Source organism: Lepisma saccharinum, chromosome 29 (assembly GCF_977018435.1).
Source record: "Lepisma saccharinum chromosome 29, izLepSacc3.1, whole genome shotgun sequence".
Lineage (NCBI taxonomy): Eukaryota > Metazoa > Arthropoda > Insecta > Zygentoma > Lepismatidae > Lepisma > Lepisma saccharinum.
The window spans coordinates 30,811,307-30,831,605 of record NC_139257.1 but is presented as its reverse complement, the minus strand read 5'-3'; the positions used below and the strand labels follow the sequence as shown (position 1 = coordinate 30,831,605).

The window sequence follows — 20,299 nt, the reverse complement described above, 5'->3', positions numbered from 1 at the left end:
TGTAATGCAAGTTACTTCGTTAATGTACAAATGTGTGTCGAATATCAGCCTTGGAGTATATGTTCCGGTTATACAACTCAGACACACATGGAAATGGAAATGGAAAATCTGCGGACAAAGTCCTTTAACGAATAATGATTCGTACATTTGCACGGTCAATCATTGTGAGTTCATGTAACTTTTCTCCTTTATTGTTTAATTAAACTAAGAACTAGGATATTTTCATCGATATTCTAAAAGCGTTTCATTTGCCGTGTGATCATAAATCCAGTGACGTGCACTGAGGAGTAGCTAGTCTAGCAGAGATAGATCAATCAATCTCACATTTCAAATTATATTCAAATCACAATATTTATTGTCTTGTTAAAGCCACAGTTCATATGCAACACTTTCTTTTCCACGCGCTTCTCGTCCATCGGTGTGATCCGTGGGCAAAGCTGGCTGGATACCCTAGCTCGCTCTTCCTCCGCCTGACCAGTTTTCAGGTAGACACGGCCGCTCCAAAGGAAAAAGGAAGATTTCTACCTCTACCTCCCTTGCCCCCGCTGCAATTGTTGAAAGCCCAGGCTTTCAGGTCCCCCAGTCTATCTCCTATAGGACAGATAGGGATTGATTTCTCATAGATTTTTTTTGTAAATCTTCCAAAGAACTCAGGGTAAAATTTTCGGCAGTACTTATGTTCTCTGTATTTACACAACCTTTTGCACGTTGTACAACATGTATGTATAATATGGGATGTAGTCATAAATATGGATGTCTTTATTTGGGCATATAGCTGTTGGTTTGGTTTATTTTACTTTGTTTTTCTGCCACATTTGGTTATGAGGATGAGGATGAGTGATGATATGATGAAACTGATGAAGGAACCTTATATGAACAATCCAGGCCAGGATTCGAACCCGTGATGAGTGCACATTCTTGTCCTGTGTGTTGTACTCTGCAGTGAATAATGAAATAATTTGGAATGAAAAATGTATCTCAGAACTCAAAAAGCCAAATGAATATTATTGAAGGGACTACAAAAAGGTGTTTTTTTTTCCTGTTTTGTTTCTGTGCACAAAGTGTACTTAAAACACCAAATCAACCAACCGTGGGGACACCAAATCAACCATCCATGGGAGAGTGGTTATCACAGTGCGCTACGATACCAGGAGTTCCGAGTTTGAACCCCTACCTGGGCGTGGTGTTCTTTGTGTTTGTCCCTTCATTAATTTTATCGTATCATCTTCGCAATTAACCAAAGTGACAAAAAAGCGACGTTAAGTAACAAAAATTAAATCAAATCATTGATTGATTGCTCGATTTGTTTTATTTTACTTCCCTTTTCCGCCACTTTTGGCTAATCGCGAAGATGATACGATAAAATTGATGAAGGGACACACACAAGGAATACCCATGGCCAAGCCGAGATTCGAACCCAGGATCTTTGGCGTAGTAGTCAAATCAAATCGTTTTTTATTTTCAAATGTGGGTGGGGTTTACGTGTACTTTTTTTAGTACTCTTTCATCATTTTGCAATATTTTCCTGTTATTGACATTCTTTTTTTAGGAATACGGGTGTGACCCACACCAACCGCACCCTCCCTTGACCACGCCACTGACTGCTACCCCAAGTGTCGACATCACCGCACGTCACTGCATAAATCTATTTCTATAGGCTTGAATTTAGTAGGTTAAGACATTTAAGTTTGATGTTCCTAGCACATCAAGTATTTAGAGTAGGTTAAAGCCCCTATCACACGGAACTGGATTACTAGTTGGAATGCCCTAGTTGGCCAGTGTTGCCAATAGCACGAGAGAAAAACGGGCTAAACCGCACCCAAAATGGAGCTAAATTTCACATCCAGGGGGCTAGATTTACAAATCTTGGGTGTTTTGCTGCAAAAATTCTGAAACTCAAGAACCACAAATAATCATCAATTGTCAAGATGAGGGGCATACGCTCAACTAAATTAAATTTTCTTACCTTCAATAATTTATTTCCCCCGTAAAATGTGGTGCAGTAAATTACACAAAAGCATTACACATTTTCGGCATATTCCTCCTTCATATATATGCACACGCACTCTCACACACACACAGACACACGGCCGCACACACGAACTAGTCTCTGGTCGAGCTTCACTGTTTCGAACGATTCGTCGATTCCGCACCGCATTTCTGTGATCTTTCAACTTTCAAGGACCAGATGCAATACAACAAAGATTCGCATTTTCTGGAATCGACGCTATCCGTAATTTGCCTCGGGCTACACAGCATATCAAAACCAGAAACAAGGGCATAAAGTGACAATGTGCACTTGCTACCTGCTCCCGAAGAGGGGTCGCAGGACGAGCTTGCAGGTGCAGAGGAGGGTCGGTTAAGTGAATTCTTCTTTGCAGTTTACTTTACTGAAAATACCAAAAAATATTTCATTACTGAAAGGGCTAGATCTGTAGGGCTAAAAAGCCCCTTCGGGCTTTTGCTGAATTTTGGGGCTGAGTACGTACTCAAAAGGGCCAGTTCTGGCCCCAAAAGCGCCAACTTGGCAACACTGTAGTTGGCGATGAACTGACTTTCTGGGTAGTAATCATGGCCGCCTGGCTGACTGCTTGACTGGTTTTAGGAATTCGCGATTAAAATTACCACCTGAGCGCTAGTGTCGCTTCCAATATGGCCGCTCTAAGTAGGATGAATCTTTGTTTACATTCAGTAGTAGTACAAAATAGCAGCGTGTTGTCATGACTGGTATGGTAGAAAACGTTTAAATTACGCATTATTTTTAAATATTGCGAATGCGATTTGTATTCCAGGTACTCTAACAAACGTGAAGCTGTACTGAGAACGAAGCATTTAATTATGATAGGCAAAAATAACATGGAAAATGCAAACGAAACTATGTATACGCACTGGTTGTCCAAAGCAGTGCTGTATCATCTGCATGTCACGTTGTAACTGGGGTTCTCGGAAATTATTTGAAAATAAAGGAATTGAAATGGACCTGTACTTGAAAAGCTGGGACAGGAGAAAATTACAAACATATCGTTGCAGTTCTTTCTCGAAAGAGAAAGGCTGGTTTAATAATAATATTCACGATTTCATGACCAGGCTCCTACTCACTGAAAAAGGACAGCGTACTGAATGAAACAGTAACATTATCATGTCCATTTCTTTTTCTGGTTACATTTGACATTAAAGCCCCTATCACACGGAACTGGATTTCTATTTGGAATGCTCTAGTTGACGCTGGACTGGCTACCCATTTGCTAGTTTTCGCCTCACACGGTACTTGTTATACCGTTCTTGTCGATAGTCTTTCGTTCCCATAATGGCGGCCGCGCGAGATGTAAACAACGTATCACTTCACACTTTTAAAATACGATAACTATCCAACCGAGAGGAATATCGCATCGCATTAAATGGTTTTAGGTAGAGAAGAACGGCGCTGATAAAATACGTACTTTACAACGTTTACTATACACGTATGGAAGAATATTTTAGCTTTTCCAATTGTAAACATGCCTTTCGTGTTGTATGCACTCGGAAGCCACAGACAAAAAAAGCCTGCTTTACAAACTCACAGAATATCTTCACATGGCCAAACTTTGCTCTGATTGGCTGTTCCACAGAATCTAGTCGAAGAAGTTAGTAGCAATTAGAACATGTCCTATTCCTCAAAACCAGTCAAGCAGTCAGCCAAGCGGCCATGATTACTACCCAGAAAGTCAGTTCATCGCCAACTAGGGCATTCCAACTAGAAATCCAGTTCCGTGTGATAGGGGCTTAATTCATTCTCAAACTAATATATTCATTTTCTCTCTTAATTGACTTGCACCTGTTCCAAATTTCACACATACGTAATACTGGTAATACATGAAAGCATTGGGTAAGACGCTTCATGATTTTTCGAAAAAAAAGCTTTATTTATAAACTACAATTTAAAACTTTACTTTCATGGTAATATATATTTCTCTCTGAAAAATAAAGTAAGCAGACTCGTGGATTCTTCGTAATTTCCTTGCCGAATTACAGTGTTATTTCCCCCATACCAATCTTCTTCTGACAATTACGTTTTTCCTGATTGATTAACAAATTTCATTTTGTTGATTTAGCGGGGTGGAAACACATGAAAACTTTTAATTTGTTCTGACCCATAAAACGATTTAGAGAAAAAAAACCCTGAACAGTAGACCTTACTCTCTCGCATATTCCCCATGCTTTAAACGACTTCAAAACAACGTATCCTACTTAGAGTACTTCCTGGAAATCCCACCAGATGGCATATCGGTTAATTTTAATCGCGAATAGGACATGTTCTAATTGCTACTAACTTCTTCGACTAGATTCTGTGGAACAGCCAATCAGAGCAAAGTTTGGCCATGTGAAGATTTCTGTGAGTTTGTAAAGTAGCCTTTTTATGGCCGTGTCCGGATTGGCAAGCGCTCCGTCCAGTTCTCTCCCGTTGCTCTCGCGTGCCGTCGAAGTCACGTCCAAGTCGTCCGAATCTGCATGTCCCTTTTCCCGCCAGGTGTCAGCTCGAACTTCACCCACCGCGCTCTGGGGCGCAGGCGCATCGCACGGAAGCAGAAGGCAGACGCCAAACAAACATGACAATGATTTCCACCTATTTACTACTCATATTAAAAATGTAACACGCTATTTCATCATTTACATTTTTTCTGCATTCAATATTATCGATAAAATGTTAAAGTATAACTGAGTTTTACATCCTCTAATCAGTAAATGTTGTCTGTACAAAGTTAAAGTTAGAATATGGCTGCCAAGCGCAGCGTCACAGCGAGTTCAAGCGTGCATCTGTCGCTCCTCTCTGCTCTCCCCTCCGACTCCACGTCTGCCGCGAATTCGGACAACGGAGGTTGGCTGAGTCCCCGGATGGAACGGTGCTCTAGGTGACATCTGCTGCCGATTCGGACGCGGCCTTTGTCTGTGGCTTCCGAGTGCATACAACAAGAAAGGCATGTTTACAATTGAAAAAACTAAAATAATCTTCCATACGTGTACAGTAAACGTTGTAAAGTACGTATTTTATCAGTGCCATTCTTCTCTACCGAAAACCATTTAATACGAAGCGATATTCCTCTCGGTTGAATAGTTATCGTATTTTAAAAGTGTGAAGTGATACGTTGTTTACATCTCGCGCGGCCGCCATTATGGGAACAAAAGACTATCGACAAGTACGGTATAACAAGTACCGTGTGAGGCGAAAACTAGCAAATGGGTAGCCAGTCCAGCGTCAACTACAGCATTCCAAATAGAAATCCAGTTCCGTGTGATAGGGGCTTAAGTTAGTTAAATTAGTACTTGTACACTTTGGCTCGTCTTCTGCACGCGTTTGTATGTAAAGTTCTTAATACGAAACAATACTTTTCAGAACTATGACAACGATAACTTGCAGCCAAATTTGAACCAGAGAAATTTAAGATATCTGCAAATTACAAACTGGAATTTCGTTTTCAAAGTCTGAAACTACTTCGTCATTCTTCCTCCACATAAAACTTTCCAAAAAAAAATTGCATGTGGAACTTTCATCTGTAAATTATTGTACAGTAAATGAATATATGAAGAAGGTTGGGGTTCTTTCGAATTCAGAGTAAGTTTCAAATGCAGTGTAAAATTTTATCTAGATTGTATATTGCTTCTTTCACTTATTAATTTGAAAAATAAAGTTACATTATGGAGAACGGTAAAGATTGGATTTTAAGTATGTATATCAGTATAATGTTAATACTTTCTGATGTTATGTAAAATTTGAAATGTTCTTGGAAATGATTGCAACGTTCTGAATGAATAAGAAGGAACGATTCAGTCAGAAAACTAAATATTAAGTTTTTGTACTGCGTTGTGTTAAATGTTGTAAATTGATTATACCGGACTACTATCGGATTAAAAATTAGGGATATTCAAGTTTGGACTCAATTAAAAGTTAACCAGTAGAACCACATAAAAACGAGTTACATCAAAATTCAGCTTATTCAATTCTGTGTCAATCTATAGTTACTAATTTTTTTTTTTTTATTATGCCTTCTATTTTTATCGTCGTGAGAACAAAATAGGATTTTTTTGCTAGTTTGGCAAACTATCGCTCTCTTTGAAATTCTATAAATAAAGAACGGTTTTTTTTATTTATAGATTATATATTATATAATTTATTTATTTATTATCCAAACTCTAATATCCATAATTTTTAATCCGATAGTACTCCTGTGACGTTCTGTGAGGCCCGTAGTACCTCGGAGGCCTCTGACGATCTCCGTGGGGGAGTTGTTAGAACAGCGCACTACGACGCCAGGGGTACCGGGTTCGAATCCAATCGTGTAAGACATTGATTTGTCCTTAATGAGAAAATTGAGAATTTAGTAAATGTGATAGTATATGTGTAAACAAAGATTGATTGATTGATTTGCTTTACTTTACTTCCCTTCTTGTGCCACTTCTGGCTAATTTGCGAAGATAGGATTGAGTGATGAAATTATGCAATTGATGAATGAACACTCACAAACATCCATGCCCAGGCCAGGATTCGAACCCGGACCCCTGGCGTTGAAGCGCGATGTGCTAACCACTATGCCAAGGAGGCCGGCTTGTGGAAACAAAGAAAGAGAACGACGGGGGGGGGGGGGGGATTCTATCTCTTATGGGTTTTCCTTTCATATTTAAAAAAAGACAGAAAAGCAGAAATAAACCAAATCTGTCAATCAATTCTTTCTTTGTAACTCTTTCACTATGCAATTCTTCTTTAGCATGCAACGTTTTTTTTTATTAAAATCATAATACGATTTATGAAATGATGAAATCTGAAATGCTAATGAGAACACGGACAACCTTCTTTGTAATATATCGATCAGGTTTCAGAAACACGAATTTTTATAATACTTTTGCATGCGCAATTTTCCCTCTTTTAAAAGTAGAATGTTTTAAAGGAATATCTCAATACCATCCCGAAGTATGATAATTAATATTTACCCCTCAAAGTAATGAAACACTTTTCCTCTCTGAAACTCGCAAAGAAATGATAGCGGCCGTTTGCTTCGGCCAAGCCCCGAACGAACATAACCGAAGGGGCACCGAGCATAACCGATCCTCCCACATGACGTCACGCGCTCGTGCATGATCGGCAATTTTCGGATGGCGCTACCTTATATATTAAGTTACCTTGATTTGACATGTAGGCTGAGACAAAATCCGATATTGACACTTCATTTTGAATACGTTTTTACCATTTCTCATATCGTTGGTTCACTTCCTCCTTCGCCTGAGATGACTGCTGATCTTCTGGCTGGTAGGCTATGATGTTCGCTCTACTAGACACGTTTCTCGCTTCGTTTTACAGCTAATAATGTGGTTGGTAGTTTGCCATTTTTCACAAAATGTGTGTGTTCCTTGCAACATTGCCGTGCGCAATGACGTCACAGATACGATCAAATGGTGTGTTGGGTTGCCAGCATTCAGGTGGCAAAACTGTCCTTTTTGAATGGCTGTAGCGTCGAATCGACGCACCAACGAGAAAAATGTTACCGAGAAAGGTTGTTTGTTTTGATGTCCTCTATACGAATCTGTGGTCCGTGGGCGCCATTAAAATGACACCCTGCATATATCTTTCAGATTACTTACCGCTTCTCTACAGGCTATGTCAGAAGCTACGATCTTTCCTTCTAAAGGTGTCATAAAATTCGATTCTCGCAAACACTGACCCTGAGATCAGAAACAATAACATTTTCATATCAGCAGGTACTCACCAGGTTGGTGTGCGCCTTGTTATCGAAATCGAAGACTGAGATGATGTCCTTGAACTGGTTGAGTATTTCATTGTGGCGGGCCATGTCGGTGGCCAGGATGCAGCGGATCATCCCTTCTCGCACCTTCTTGTAATTCTCCGGGGACAGGTTCCGGAAGATGTTGCACTCCGGGTTCTCCAGCACCTGGAACGCGATGGAGCAGTGGTGGTTCTCCAGCGGGGAGATGTCATTGTATCGCAGAGCCAGCTCTGTCTTCGCATTGATCTGAAACGAAACACATGAACGTTTGTAAATATTAACAGCCATTTATTGATTGATTCATTGAGTTTATTTTACCTCACGTTTCTGCCACTTTGGGCTAATCACAAAGATGGGTGAATGGTGGCGAGGTGAAATAGATGGCCAATCAGAAACACATATGGACAGGACACAACACAAGTCTCATGAGTCCAGCCACCAGAGCCTCGTAAGTTTGTCCAGGGTGTCGTCCTACGTGGTGGACATTGATACCTCACGACTAAAAAATAAGCCATAACCATCCTTAGGGTCATATCATCATGCTGTTTGTTTTGAAAATATGCTGAAACAAATTAAAGCTGACACATCTCAGTAGCGTAGCTTGAATTTTTAAGTTCCCACTATAAGCAAATAAACTAATCGGGACTGAACCTACAGTTGAAAGTGGGATCTGAACCACTGTGCTATATACCTCCACTGGATATCGAATCCGGGACCACTGAATTTATACAAGGTGCGGCAGAATTCATTAGACAGTTTGACATTACAGCCATTCACGTCTGCAGATAGATAGCGCGCTGTTTCACTCGTTATTGAAGCACCTCAAAGCCTTCAGTAGACATGGAGGTCTGGTCAAGTGAACACTGCGCGTATGCTGTGGCGCGGTTTTTCAAGAACAATGACTCAGCTACTGCAATGCAACGCACATGGCCTTCACGCTCGCCAGACTTAACTCAATGTGATTTTTTCTTGTGGGGATATTTAAAACAAAAGGTGTACGTGAATCGACCCCACACTACCGAAGAGCTGAAGGAATCCATAAGAGCTGAAATTCAGAACATTCCACTGGAGATGCAGCGCAAGACGATGGAATCTATTATGCAGCGTGCAGGGATATGTTTGCAGAACAATGGAGCTCATCTCACTGACATTATTTTCAAATCGTAACACCAAATGAAATGCTTTTGTATGTACCTTGCAGCAATATAAGTGTTTGAGCATCAGTTTATATTACAATACATAGTTTTGGAATTTAAAACTGTCTAATGAATTCTGCCACACCTTGTACATTTTGAAACTTAAGGAAAAATGAATCAATGTGCTTAGGGTCATTTCCGCTAAATGGTGCCGGGTATAATGCAGTTGGAATTGGGGTAGCCATGTTAGTCGTGGGAATTTCTACAGCTACGTTACCAGAATTATTAACAGTGTTAGAGGAAGTTGAAACGGGAGCCGGGGTACTCGCTAAGGGTTGGGGTTGGTTTTTGTTGGGTGTTTGTAGTCCAAGGACAAATTGAGGGTAATTTCTATTAGCAGACCTTAACCGTGTTAGTGGAGGGGAGAGAATTGGGGAGAAAGGACGTGAATTTATTGGATTTGCCGTGATTGCAGTTGCTAACTCTATGATTTGGTCGAGGGAGGAATCTAGGTGTTCGTGCAACGCTATCTGTGACGTATTCATAAACGAAGGTTCGTCGTGCTGACCAAAGAACAAAGGAAAGTATGGTTATACAGTTATTTATGTCATTAATATATCGCTGGTCAAATAATTATAAGCAAATGTTCTCATTCCTGTGTGAATGATGCTTGAATACATGTTATGCAGAAGAACTAGATTTTGTTGAAAAGGGGGGGGCTCGGCATAAAAGAAAAAGAGGGGTTGTTTTCCATAGGGTAATACACAAAATTGTCACTGGGTCTGACGCATCTTAAGCGTTTTGTGGGAGTATGAGTTGGAATTACTAAAAATTTACTTTAAAAATGCTCCCAAAGTGGGAGGGAGGGGTGGGAGGGAATAATTTAATGTAAAGCAATTCGTACAGGAGGGTACTTAATTGCAAAAAAGGGCCTGAAGCACCTCCACCATGTTGTAAGCCCGTTTTACCTGGGCTCTGAGGTCACAGGGAAGTTTCATTTAAACATTTAGGTAGAGCTTAATAATATTTGATGGCTGAACCTGCTCCGTAGGAGGGTAGAGATATGGAAAGTTCGTGTAAAGGTTATTCACGCTTGTTCATACCTGGTAGATGTGTGTGATGTCTTGTCCTAATGCTTCTCGCAGACCGAATCGTGATAGTTCCAAGGTTCTATCCAGCGACCCTCAGTTCACCAAGCCAAGCGATCCCTTGCGCCTTGTAGCATGCTAGGCAGCGGTAACTCCGTGTTCCATCGTCGTAGTTAGCAGTGTAACGTGTTGTGAAGTAGTCAGACTAACTATCCATGTAGCGTCGATGAGTGTCAGAATCAAAAGAGAGCTAGCTCCGGGTAGGAGCTTGCTTTTATCATTATAGGCGTCGAAAGGTTGTAAAACCTTTCAAACGCGGTAGATCCTGTGTAGATCCACGCGTTTGCCTTTCCAGTTCCTGGTTTTACGGAAGTTACAAGCTAGCGCATTCTTGGGATCACTCGCTGGTCGGACAAGTTCAGGAAATGAACAAGTGTGAATATTAACATGACGAGGTTTTCTCGGTTTACTGGTCTCCATATCTCTACAATATTTATACTCCGATAACAAATAGGGAGGACTCTTTGAATAAACTAACGCTTGTTCTTATAAATTTAATTTTCTCAGAGACAACTCATTATCAAGAATTGAAACCAGAACAGACGACTGACGAAGAGAAATGGGGGTGGAGAGCAATGGTGTATATTAATGACTAAGACATTCTCAACTTTTTGACATAAAACACTAACAGACTGTCTCGGTAATCTTCGGAGCAAGGCCACGCATAACGGTAGAGAAGGGGAGAAAGAGTGAGCAGAACAAAGCAGTGCGCACTGATGCAAATTTCTGGTGGCTGCAGCCACATTTTCCAATTCATGCACGGACTTCCGCTCTCACCCGTTCATTGGTCCAGTCCCACTTGCGCAGAGAACTTGTTTTCGTTCGCATGCTTCAAAGATTCACAGGACAGAGTGTAGGCGTGATTTGCGAGCGATCTGTATTTGTACAGCAGAAGCCTTCCCACAGAGGTGTATAGGAAACGTTTCAACGCCGGATCTTCACTCACCCCAGCACGGGGAGGAGAAACACACTCTAAAAGGAGTAAATTCAGAATTTTCTTATAAATCCTCGAAAGAGCGCTTTTCTTTTCTCAGTGTGGCAACCTTCGTAGGAATCAAAGCACTGGTTGGATATGCGATACAATGTACAGTGTCTCTCAAACGTGTTAGGACAACGACATTTGAAATTAGGCAACCCAAATTACGCAAGGCGCTGTTGGGTTGCGTGTAGAGTTAGGCTCAATTTCTCTTCCCCTTTCGCTCTCTCTTTTCTCCTCTCATTTGTTGTCCCCTTTCGTTTCCTCTCTCCTCTTTTCCTTTGTGTAGACTCATCAGCGATGAAATGCTATAAAATCGATTTTCCTTCTTTCAGAAAGTATTTCTTATTTGCGACAAATGTAATACTGATATTTATTTAGAGTTTTATACAATAATACTTGGTTTTATTCCTTTCGCGTATTTCATAAATATATATTGTGCGTATGGCAACCCTGAAATTGAGCCTAACTTTACATGCAACCCAACAGCGCCTTGCGTAATTTGGGTTGTCTAGTTTCAAATGTCGTTGTCCTAATACTTTTGAGAGACACTGTACATGGTGGTATCAAAAAGTTGCGAGGCTAGCTTTACAACACACCAACATGTGGCAGCACAAGGCTACACGCACAATCAGAGAGCACCGACCTTCCTAAGTCAGTGCGGAAAGAGACATTGTCCTATGTACGTCGGGAGCTGTGCAACTGGTGCTATTCTGACCACGTCTGCGATTTAATCATGGACAGCAAGTTAGAACAAAGAAGAAAGTGCATGAAACAGGGCAAATCTGCCACAGAGACGCTTGACATGATTCGGGAAGTTTACGGCGATGCTGCAGTCGTTCGAGGTGTTTTGAGTGGCACCCGCACTTCAAGAACGGAAGAACATCACTGGAAGACGACGAGAGATCAGGAAGGCATTCAACGAGCGCAACCCCCGAAAATGTCGAAACGATTCGGCCACTTTTACATGAGTGTCATCGGAGAACAATCCACAACATTGCTGTCACGTTTTAAGGCGTCCAAGGGAGGACATTTGGCAAAATTGACTGGATCTGTGGCGCATGAAAAACTTAATTCTCCACGACGACAATGCACCCTCTCACCGAGCTTTCCTCACATGCGAGTTTCTCACCGAAACAACATGATATTACTTCTGCACCCATCTTATTCGCTCCTGCGGACTTCGCCCTCTTCTCGAAGATGAAGATCCAGCTCAAAGGTCACCATTTTGACACCATTGCGGAGATCCAGGGCGAATAGCAGAATGTGCTTGACACGCTTCGAAAAGAAGACTTCCAGGACACACTCCAGCAGGGGCAGGAACACTGGGAGCGCTGTACTGCTGTGCGAGGGGACTATTTTGAAGGTGACAGCATGTAAACGTAGATACATAAAGTACTTCCTTGTACACAGGGCGTGTCTCGAAACTTTTTGATACCACTTCATAGCTAAGTTCGATTTCCAGCTTTCGAACCAAATCATTATAGCACCAGCGAAGTCTCCAGCTAATGTTGCAGATCCAACAACGAAACCGGAGGCCTCGAAAGATCTTGTACTTGTTAAAGATCTTCTCTCTAAATTAACACTGATCAAAACTCACGGGAGGAGGTACTTTGACATCGTTACGTGTGGTATTTGATCTTTGTCGAGGACCCAATTAAACATCGAAATTGTTCGTTCATTAGATACAAACAAGAGGCAGTTGCTGTACACCTGGGCGATCACAGGGATGCTATCTGGAAACAAGGAAAACTCGAGAGGCTGTGTTGGTTTCAAACAATCTGAATTCTCCTCTTGTATCCTCCTCTCTCTCTCTCTCTCTCTCCACTTTATTCCTCACTCTATCTGCCCAATTTATTTGTTTCTCTCCCGCCCCTTCTCTCTCCTTTTGCCTACTTTACGGTCTCTCTTTCTGGTTATACTGTACCTCACTCTGCAGGGACGTATCCTGAAAATTGACCTGGTTTACCGTAACAATTCTTATGTATTGTATATACAGTGTATTTTTTTTAAAAAAAACGACCCGATTTCAAATAATCATATCTAATTATTAAAGACTCGAACCTGCTTGCGTCCCGTAGCTGGAGCCCAAAGTTTGAGTCTTAGGACAATGCAGGACGTTAGTTTTAATAGTTTTCATAATACAGGGTGGCTACAAACAAGCAGAAATGAAATTCCCTGACTTTTCCAGGTTTTTCAGGACAACATTTACATTTTCCCCTGACAATTACAAACTAAACTAAATCGATGTTTTCGCAAATGGAAATAATAAACTCATACAGATCCACGTATGGTTCTGTTAAGTACCAATATTATCTTCTATGAAATTGACTTAATTTCTCTATTCTCTATGATATTAATTCAAAGTGCAAAATAGTGAATTTGGAAAATTATTACAATTCACAAGCTAGGGAAGGATTACGTAAGTTTAAAATAAAATACTTGATTATTTTTTAAAGTTACGACTGAATGAGATATGAGTGAAGCGTGATTGACTAAGAAATACAGGGTGTCTATAAAGTCACTTAACATTTCAATGAACTAATGGCAAATCTTTTCATTTTTCCAAGTGATCTGATAAAATATACTCTATAGAAGGGAGAATAGCCGTTGTTTGTGCTCGTCTGCGTGGAATGAAGTATGAACAGGTGCGGACGGACTTCACTAGGAAATTCAGAAAAACCAGGCCCCACCAGGCTGGCTATTAAGAACCTGGTCAACAAACAAGTGAATAGGTAGTGTTGAGGATGAAGAACGTCCTGGTAGGACAGCCATATCAACACAAATTGTGGAAAATGTACAGGACGCGATCACACGTAGCCCCACCGCATCGACCACGTGACTCAGTATCCATAATCCCAGCATCTACCAACTGTGGCTCATAGCACGGTGGATTGGAGCACACCAAGCTTCTTACTATGCACCAACAGGATGGGGCACCACCACATCTTGCCATCGTCGTTCGTGATCACCTAAACCTAGTTCTCACCGTTAGATGGATTGGTCGTGTCTCGCAACGGGGACTTGCCCCCCCCCCCCTCGATCTGACCCCATTAGACTTTTACATTTGAGGGTTTATCAAGTCTAAGGTGTACGGCGCGAGGATTCACAGCATAGCCCAGTTGAAACAACGCATTACGGCCGCAGTTGCTGAGATTACACCAGCTATGTTGGAGAAGGTGTTTCGGGCTGTGGTGGATTGTTGGCATAAGTGCCTAGACTTGAGGGGTGGTCACATTGATATATACTGATTTTGTGTCCTACTGTGATATATGTTTCAGTACATATTGTATTTTGCACCATAAATCCTGTCCATGCAGAAATATTAAGTGACTTTATAGACACCCTGTACAATTTGTAATTTATCAGTCTCCTTATACATTCTCGGTATTATATGTTGATATTTCCACTGAGGTTTGGAACCCTCTGCTTGCAAGAACCATGAGTGCGGACTCATTTTTCAATGCATAAAGCTACTTCTCTCTTCTCTGTAAAGCAAAAAACTTAACTCTTGCATATACGTGAAACAATTGAATCGAACAAAATAAAGTGTCTTAGTTCCTTACTTTATCAATAGGATTTCTGCTTCAGTACAATATATCCAAGTGAAGTACTGTGAAATTGACAACATGCAGTTATACCATTAATGCTGACGAAAAGGGTATGTAGGTATTAGAAATTTAACGCAAGGAATTTATATAATTGCATTGTATAGGTACATGATTTAGCTAACCACACATTAAAACAGGAAAACACTAATAATAAAAGCTTCTGAAAGTTCATATACGAGGGGCATCCTGAAAAAAGCTCCAATGGTGCCTATACGCAGCACTAGTGGTCGGAGTGTGACACACACACACATGCAGGCAGGAAGAAGTGGCATGTAGCTGTAATCTGGTACAGTTGCAATGCAGCCGTTTTAGGACAGTTCTAGGTTAAAGATTGCAGCTCTCATACAGTCTCCCACCGAGCCTAGCCTACATTGCACACTCAGAATTTGGCACAGAGCCACCAGCAATCGTGTGAGGTGTGCAGACCGGACGTCGTGAGTGATAGTATGGTCAGACGATGGTGCAGACAATTCACGGAAGGCCAATCGAATGTGCACAACCCCATACAGCTGAGTACCCACGGACCCTTTGCATCACTTCAGGTGAGAGATCTTGGACCACTCCCTGTACAGCCCTGGCCTTGAATGTACCGACTTTCATCTCTTTGCTTTAGTGAAGAGGTTTCTGGCAGGGCAAGGATTTGACAGCTACACTGCGGTAGAGATAGTTCCAGTCTTTGCTGTCAGACACATATAACATGGGCACACAAAATTTAGTACCATGCTACAACAAATGCCAGAACAACGGTGGTGATTATGCCGAAAATTAGGTTAGGACTCACTGTTACTAATGCAATAAATTACAACTGATATTCTTGTTTTATTTATGCCTAATCGGTAGGGACCTTGATATTTTGTTAATTTTTTTCAAATTGGTGTATTTTCTTATTTTTTATTTTTTACTATACGGTGTTATTTTTCTCAAAACTCACATTTTCATTTAAGCGCATTTTCTGGCAAATATCTGAAATTATACCTTCATGGTGTTTTTAACCTACTGTTTCAAATTGTAAGTCACATGGCTTACGCCTCTTCGTGAGAGTTTGATATCTTGAAAGTTATTTTGGGAAAGTTATTTTCCATACCCCTTTTTTTAATTTAAGGTAAGGATTTTAGATAATGGAATTTTCCTCGTATATACTGAAGGGTGCATAATGACCATAAGTGGCGACGCACCCAAAAAATTAAAATCAATCAATCTCACGTGACAGATACCGATATATTATGGCACCAAAAATTGGCATTTTCTTTTTTTTGACTTGTTAGTGTTACATTTCCCAAAATTCGCGTTTTTGTTTTAGAACATTTATCTGCCAAATATAGCGAAACTTAATACTCTATTGTGCTTTTAAACTATTATTTTTAATTGTAGGTCACATGGTCTACGTATTTTCGAGACAGTTTGATATGTTGGAACAGATTTTTGAGAAGTAAAAGTAAAATGCTCCCCTGCACTTTTCCACGAAGGTATATAGGGGTGTGGAGTTAGGGCCCCACATTTTCTTGATCACGGCTGAAGGTGGGGATAATGTGATCAGCACCACGCTCCTGACTACCTTTATCCCTCGAAGTTTCTTCAAGGTACCAGCTTCATATGATGCTGGGTGGGTGCCGGAGCAGTTTGAATAGATGGAAAACATCCCGGTTCTCCCCCGCAGGGATCGACCCCGGGTCTCTCGCATAGTAGTCAAGATGCCCTAACGACTGAGCTCCATTATTACTCGATCGACAAATGCCGATGGTGCGCACTTAGCTTGGTAATTCAAAACATATCTCGTGCGACAAATACGAAGATGTTGCTCCCGTGTAACGGTAGATATGCACTCGATCTCCCGTTAGAACCCTGCCACTTTGCTCTGTGATGTAAATGGTTTTGATACAAGTTGAAAAAATCGTGGGAAATACATGATTTAATGTGGCTGTCGGAATTATTTCTTGTACGTATAAGTATAACTATAGTTTACTCTTGAGTAAAATGTTGGAAAACTTGCATGTTCTATGTACACAAACATGGCCTAGAAAAGACAAGAATGTTGGATTTCACGAAATTTGTCGTTGTTTTAGGACATTTCTTTAAAAAATTCGCTAAAAACGCCAACAATTCGCATTTTATGCCAAATTCGCATTATTTCGATATTTCAAACGGGCAAAAAATGTGTCTATTCTGCCCATTCCTAAACATAACTTCGCAGAAATTACCATTTTGCACGGTTTTGGCGTTTGCGGAAAATCAATGTCCCTACTAATCGGACACTACTTTCTGGCCACCCCTCGTATAAATCAGTAGATGAAAAGTGAAAATGTAGCAGGGCTGGCAGAGAAAAGCCAATTCTTGAAGAAAGTGATTTGCTTTTATGATTGAATGATTCGAATATGATATTAAAATATTTACTTATTTATTATTAGTATTTTATTTCATAATATTGGACATTAACCTTACTCAGTGAGAGATTAATGACCATCTCTCACGAGTTTAAACAGACAGGACAGAGAGTGGCGTTAATTTCATTGCAATAATAGTGTTGCAGTAAATTTGAGGTTGGGAGCATGCACTTGCCAATTTTTATAACGTTCACCAATGCAGATTTATGATTCACTTTTTCGTGATAGTACGTATTCAATATATATCCCGTTTGGTTGGATTCTTCTTGATATCTAAGAATAGTGCAATGCCATTGTAAACGTATGTTAACTTGTGCGAAACCAGTAATACGTCAGGATGATGAAAGAAAACCTTCGTAAGCACGGCTACATTAAATAAGGTGAAGTGAGCCAGAAGAGTAATAAAATTCCAGCAGCATATTTGCAGTCTAAAGCTCTTCTTGTTTATGCATGCGATTTTTGTTGGATGTTGCAGTCCATGCATTTTCTGTCGCATGTTGTAGTGAGATACTTTGTCGGGTGGCGATATTCGAAAAAATGGAACCTATTTGTTTCCATGTTCCTTCAGTTTGCCCAATAATATGCCTTACTACGACGTCTTGACAACAATCGGACGGCGCCACCCACTCTTATCCCCTCCATCTGTTGACAAGTCCCCTTACTACTCCCATATGGACAAGAAAAAATGATAATTCAATGAAATTTTCACGTAATATTTAGAGGCTTAACCTTTACTCCCCCGGTTTTTGTGGGTTTTTTCATTGAAATTCGGTGGTCGCGCCCCCAAACTCCCCCTTCCTCGGTTCGTCGTTCTGAATACACGGTTACCTATTTTTCATAAAAAAACGGAGTTTCACATTTTGGCTTATTATTCAACTTGTATGGCACCCAAGAACATGAACCATGTTTCATTCTCTTTGGAAACGTAAATTCGTTGAAAAGAATACTAAAGTTCGCGCCTTCTCTTTAAAATAGTGGGAGAAGAGAGGGGAAACTCCAGATTTGTTTTTTTTACATTGAAATTCGGAGGTCGCGCCCCCCAAACCACCCTTCCTCGGTTCGGCATTCTGAGTTGTACACGGTTGCATGCGCTGATGTTTTAGCTGCAAAACATAAGTTATCCGAAGTAGATTGCTCCCATAGTGCCAGAGTTATAACAATTTTCCTCCAAAGAGTGTTCGAATTTAAAATTCCCGCCGAGAAGCCCGGGCGAGAGAAATTTCTCTCTCTCTCTCTCTCTCTCTCTCCTCCTGCCATCACTGGTTTCTGGCGCCGTGGTTGTGTTGCGCATAAAAGGGGCCTTAAAGTTGAGGCCGAAACTTAGGAACGAGATTTGCTGTTCCAGTGCAGAGTTCCATAACGATATCTTTAAATAAATAAATAAAAAAAAGTGAATGAAGACGAAATTCCCTGACATTTCCCTGACTTTTCCCGGTTTTCCAGGTCTGTCGCCACCCTGTAATATCAAATGAGCAATTTCTGTAGAAATATGTGTGAAAAGTTGCCTTACTGGCGGTAACTTGGAAAATACGCCACTGATACAAGTATACCTAAGATATACTTAAATATAGTTCACTGTTGTTGACCTGTCTCATGCCACTTATTTACATGGGTTGGAAATTTAATAGTGGCAACACTGCTGTGTATACGCCATGAAACGGAACCGGTGCTTCTCACTTATACCACATGTTAGTTTGATACCTAAGCTACCTCCCAGTAAATGGACTCTTCCTTCCAACACTAGGCGCATGCGCAGTGACGTTGGAGTTCTAAAGCTTTGTAGCCAGAACCCCATTAATGTGAAGGTTCTGGTGATTCTCGCCGCATCTCCAGGACAGACCTTGAATGCGCAGTATTGCTGTTCATTTTTGGAACATAACCTGCGACCTGCGTTGCGAAAGAAGGGGACACTTTCTGCTGAATCCTCCTATCATTTTGCAGGACATTGCACATGTACTGCAATCTGTGGCTGATTTGTTAGCTCAATGGGGCTGCCAGATGCTCTACCAGCCCCTGTGACTTTGATTTCATCCCTAAGATGAAGCTTCTGAACCGTTCCAGAGATTCTTCAAGCAATAGACCGCTCCATTCAAACCACCAACAAAGAAGGCACTGCTACAGGTATACTACGACTTCCACATCGCTGGAAACGGTTGTACATAATGCTGGTGACTACATCGAAGGGCTGTAGAAGTTTCAAATAGCTGTGGCGTATACTGAATCCAACATATGGGCTATCTCACTACGTCACGTGGTCCTAGGCTATGAATAGAAAATAGTTTACCAACTCATAGGAAATGAGGTTGCCAACTCATAGGAAATGAGGTTGCCAACTCATATGAAATGAGGTTGCCAAACTCATAGGAAATGAGGTTGCCAACTCATAAGAAATGAGGTTGCCAACTCATAGGAAATGAGGTTGCCAACTCATAGGAAATGAGGTTGCCAACTCATAGGAAATGAGGTTGCCAACTCATAGGAAATGAGGTTGCCAACTCATAGGAAATGAGGTTGCCAACTCATAGGAAATGAGGTTGCCAACTCATAAGAAATGAGGTTGCCAACTCATAAGAAATGAGGTTGCCAACTCATAAGAAATGAGGTTGCCAACTCATAGGAAATGAGGTTGCCAACTCCAGAATCACGATCATCATCTCACTGATATGAATAATTTTATTTACAACTTTTGATAGATTTTTCTCCTGTATTTTATTATCTAGACTTCAGGCTTCGCAGGTAGTCTAGCTAACCTAGAATATACGCTCCTGTCAAATAGGTATCCATTTTGTATCATTTGAGAATAAATAGTTGCCACTATTAAATTTCCAACATACGTAGTTTCAATGTGACGGCATAGTTGAGATGACAAAGTAAAGAAACAGGCAAGGGAATGGAAGAAAGTGTAAGCGACACCGCAGCATTCTCTTGTAGTGGCAAGGAAAATCATGACGACTTCAGTTAGACACCGGAGAAAGTGCAGCTGACAGGAAGGTACAGAAGGAGATGAAGTAAGAAGTTATCAACTTACCTGATAAATGTTGTTGTAACCCGGATGATCCAAGTCATGGCAGATACACGATGTGATCAGAATGAGTGTTTCAAGGTAACCTAACCGTCCTGGCAGATCAACGTACCATGCAATTCCGTACATCTGAAAGGGAAGTTAAACCATGAGAAAAAAATAATTAAATAAAAATTACATTGAATTAGTCACCTTATTTCCTGTTTGTGTAAACTTTGTGGTTTTCTTGTCTTTAAAGTGTCAAGTTTATGTAAATGTGAAGCAAGCTGAA

At 40.8% G+C, this 20,299-nt stretch overlaps 1 protein-coding gene across 4 annotated transcripts in view; it reads right to left on the bottom strand.

The window, feature by feature from the left end:
* Positions 1 to 20,299, bottom strand: part of Pde9 (phosphodiesterase 9) — a 411,334-nt gene that overhangs the window by 16,661 nt on the left and 374,374 nt on the right. For all 4 annotated transcript variants that reach the window (XM_083114911.1, XM_083114914.1, XM_083114913.1 and 1 more), the window contains exons 8-9: positions 20,035 to 20,157; positions 7,737 to 8,000 (exon numbers count right to left, since the gene is read on the bottom strand). In XM_083114911.1, the coding sequence (XP_082971037.1) occupies positions 7,737 to 8,000; positions 20,035 to 20,157 (387 nt within the window). The remainder of the gene's footprint in view (positions 1 to 7,736; positions 8,001 to 20,034; positions 20,158 to 20,299) is intronic.